Genomic DNA, 4,049 nt, shown 5'->3' with positions numbered 1-4,049 from the left:
CCTGGATGAAGTCGGCTGGTCTTAAATATGAAACTGAAGTGTGTTTTTTTGCTCCTCTGGACCAGTCACTTGCACGATTCAAGTTTCTGAATACCACAAGTGGCTTCCAGGGGTTTGAAGGATACATATATCTGATTGTCATCTGACCCAATGTATTCTCTTGCTTCATGAAGACGGATGCGAGCAATGAAACTTCCGATGTTCAAATATACTGATGTATAACAGTTGGATTAAATACAGATAACCTGAATGAACTACCACGTTATCAGTATCAGTGCCTGTACTTGTTTGCTACAAGATTCATCTTGCGGAAACATGCATATTTGTTTCTTTTTCTTATTTTGTGTGCTTTAAAAGTACATGTGTCTTCCAAATGATATATACGATTGTCTCTGTTGCTCAGTGCAGTTGTGAAAATATGTCTTAAAGGCCAGGGTTCAAACCTATACACTCATTGGTTGTGGCCACAGTGCCGGGTCCAAGCTGTCTTTCGATGCAAAGTAAATGCAATCGGACCCATAAGAGACAATTATCAGACGCATTCCAGCAACAACAATAGCGTTAGTATGTTGTCACACTCGCGCGTGCGCGCGCACACACATACACACAATAAACATTTACTTGTATTTACGCCTATCAATAGCGACTGCCATGTGACGTGGAATCTCAGGACACGTGTATAGGTTCTTGTTATTCTCTGGGAGTAGATCCACATCGTGGAAGATGACACACTGGAAGTCAAATTCCTTTAATGCCTCTGTATAGCCTATGTTCATCATCATGGCTTTGTTGAATGTGCCTGGCATAGCCTGCAAAATGTACATGCAAGAAACATCAATAAGCGGCAATGGTATCATGGGTATCGGTGTTTTCAATCTTATTTCATCCCTACTGTCAATCGCTAGATCAACTACTTATTTATCACTCATCGGTGAAGAGTAATTACTCGTGAGTGCGTATGTTGTTCCCACTTCTGTCCAAGATACTGAGTTTACACATAAGCTTGTTTAGATCATGTTTTACCTGTTCAACAACGAAAATGCCATAATCCAGCTGTTGTCGTCGCAACATGGGGTGAAGGTTGTTGAGTAGGATCTTCTGGTAGGACTCTCGGTCGCGATAGGGCACAATGATGGCCACTCGGTGACGAGCAATACAACCCAGAGGTTTGAATCGACCACCATGACTTATTTCTGTATGTCGCTTTGCAAGTTCCTCAAAAGACAAAACTTCCATTTGTGCTGTAATATTCTCCTCTGAAATATTCATGTGCACGATACATGCCATGTTTTAAAAGATGGTTTTCTTAAAGTTCAGTTTAGCAGCTATCTTCAAAGATATTTGAGCTACCACCATAGGTGAAGACGTTGTAATTGTGCCTCAAGTAAAACCTGAGGTGTTATCTTTCATGAATATAAAATGCTAGAGCTATCAGTTTAGTCAAGCTTAGATTACCTTGAAGTTTTCATCCTCGCGGAAATTATAAATGTTGCCTGCTTAAGAGTATGGAGATTTCATAACATGAGTAATGCTGTTGTGGATCAATGTTAATCCAAACCTGTTACAACAACTACTGGTTACAGACAACCTTAGAGCTCAAACATCGATGCGAATGATGCGAGCATGTACCCAATCTCTCTCATTTCTTAACGCAATTTCCTTTTTATTTTCGTTGGTCGACCGTTCTACACATTTTAAAACCCTCTACTGTACATATTATAAAATATCATTTGATTCGCCCTGCTTACTTGTCGACTTACGTAAGTTCGGTGGTATCACAGGGCAGAGATGGTTCGATGAACCTGTTGGACTAATTCTCCGTTGACGCAGCTCTGTGGTATGTCTCGATCTCGCCAACTGCAGATGATTAGCAATCAAACGAAGTACACTCTGTTTGCCATCTCCAAATCCGATCCATAAGAAGCAACAGCCGGTAAAGACAAGGAACACGCAGACCCGCATTGAGGCCCTAGTCACCATAGTGACTAACTGTGGTCTGGTTGTTGTCAATATCCAGACACTGCACTGCGGATGAACTATCTGGAAATAAAGCATTGCTTGATATCGACAATGATGGACAGATAGAAATATTACACCAGAATAAGGACGATGATGGTTTTTACTCACAGTTACATCAGGCAGAGGTGTCAGAAAGTGAATGCTGAAGTATGGTTTCCATCCTATTAATAACACATTCATTGAAACTAATCAATGGAAATAACATGAATTATCACACGTTTTGTGATTTTGTGTTTCGTTTCTTATGGTTAATTAGAGCAAAAGAAATCTAATATTAATTTGAGGTGTTTTAGCTTTTTCTGACCGTTTAACCTACAACGAAGAGCCATATTTAGGGTGAGATGGACAACCTAGACGTCAGATGTCGGTTGATTCTGACACTACTGCAATATGTTGCAGGATACAATAATACACCTTGAAAACATTCCTTTAACAAGCAATATACAGGGATAAGGACATTCCCAACGTCCGACCATGAGCTCATCACTAAACAATCTAATAATAATAATGAGTATATTTATAAAATAAAGCGTTAAAGACTCCAGTCACTAAGACTTTTAGTGTCAGCTCTAAGCGCTATGAGTTTATACACAGTATTACAACGAGTAGGGACAAGGTAATCTAGCGGCGATGGTGGTTTTCTGAAAAGGGATGTCTTTACATACAAACATACATACATACACACACACACACACATATATATATATATATACATACATACATACATACATACATACACACACACACGCACGCACGCACGCACACACACACATACATACACATACATACATACACACACACCCATACATACATACATACATACATACATACATACATACATACATACATACATACATACATACATACATACATACATACATACATACATACATACATACATACATACATACATACATACATACATACATACATACACACATACACACATACATACATACATACATACATACATACATACATACATACATACATACATACATACATACATACATACATACACCATAGCATGCCTTTCATCACGAAATAACCGCAAATCTATATAATGAATTTGTCGCTTTTTATCTAATGTTTTAGGGATGCATTTCTACTTTATAACATACACTGCCAGTCGACAAGAGCTGCCCACAGCAATATAGACACGAGAGGATGGCTGTATTGTAGTTATATACAATCTAATCTACACCAAAAGAAGCAATGCAGGATCACGTAACGCGTATTGGTTTATTCAATTTGAAAGAGTTCGGTAAATATGCAAATATGCCAAAGGTACACTTACTTCATTGCCAAAAGTGACGGAAAAGGGTCCTGTATTATCATCATTATTATTATTACACAACAAGAAATTATTTAGTTACAGTTCATAAAAGTGATAAAGACGATTGTATGTCGTTACACATGGCCTACATGTAATACCGCACCACCATTCATGTTTACATTTCATGTTTGTGGACCCTTTGGATATATTGGTTGTTGTCTAGTCTGGAAAAGTCATGGATCTATTGGCATCGTGTTTGCAATAAATGCTGTTCACTGTGTCTAAGGCCACAACAGAGTCAATGTCTGAACATTCGGCCTTGTATCGCACAGCATGGTCCTGGGCTTCGACATCGAAGTTAAGCTGTATTTTAAGTTTTCTTGTGTCTTTACTTCGGCATCTTCCCATCCCGTGAAGATCTATTATGTTGACTCCATTATATTAGTTTCAACCTCATCAAACTTGCTTAATGCAACAAAGATCGACCCAGAGACGATACGTATGTAAGGGTGTATATGTGTGTGCGTGCGTGCGTGCGTGCGTGTGTGCGTGCATGTGTGTGTATGCATGTGCGTGCGTGTCTGTGTGGGAGAGAGAGAGGGGATGGAGACATGGAAATGTCATTAATTTGGTTACGTGTCATTACCCACTGGCATATATGACATAATACACTTATCAGGGTAATGGACTTGAATTGACACTGGTGTAAATAGGCCTGTTTCCATAACATTTCAAAACGCCCAAACTATGTTTT

General features: G+C 39.0%; 1 protein-coding gene across 1 annotated transcript; it reads right to left on the bottom strand.

Annotated features, from left to right (window-relative positions):
- Positions 1-617: 617 nt before the first annotated feature.
- LOC124289653 (beta-1,4-N-acetylgalactosaminyltransferase bre-4-like) lies at positions 618-1,287 on the bottom strand. Its single transcript, XM_046726258.1, has 2 exons — positions 1,024-1,287; positions 618-809 (listed from the first exon to the last, which is right to left on the bottom strand). The coding sequence occupies exons 1-2, from the start codon at positions 1,285-1,287 to the stop codon at positions 618-620; spliced, it is 456 nt and encodes a 151-aa protein (XP_046582214.1).
- Positions 1,288-4,049: the final 2,762 nt, after the last annotated feature.

Source organism: Haliotis rubra, unplaced genomic scaffold (assembly GCF_003918875.1).
Source record: "Haliotis rubra isolate DU_JTF1 unplaced genomic scaffold, ASM391887v1 Scf446, whole genome shotgun sequence".
Lineage (NCBI taxonomy): Eukaryota > Metazoa > Mollusca > Gastropoda > Lepetellida > Haliotidae > Haliotis > Haliotis rubra.
Note: the sequence above shows the minus strand (reverse complement) of the source record. Positions and strands in the feature narration are given on the sequence as shown.

What these genes read in the sequence shown, in the direction of transcription:
- LOC124289653 (XM_046726258.1), bottom strand. Translation starts at nt 1,287, where the DNA reads ATGGCATGTATCGTGCACATGAATATTTCAGAGGAGAATATTACAGCA. An exon ending in GCATTTTCGTTGTTGAACAG is followed by an intron (nt 810 to 1,023) that starts GTAAAACATGAT and finishes TACATTTTGCAG; the next exon opens with GCTATGCCAGGCACATTCAA.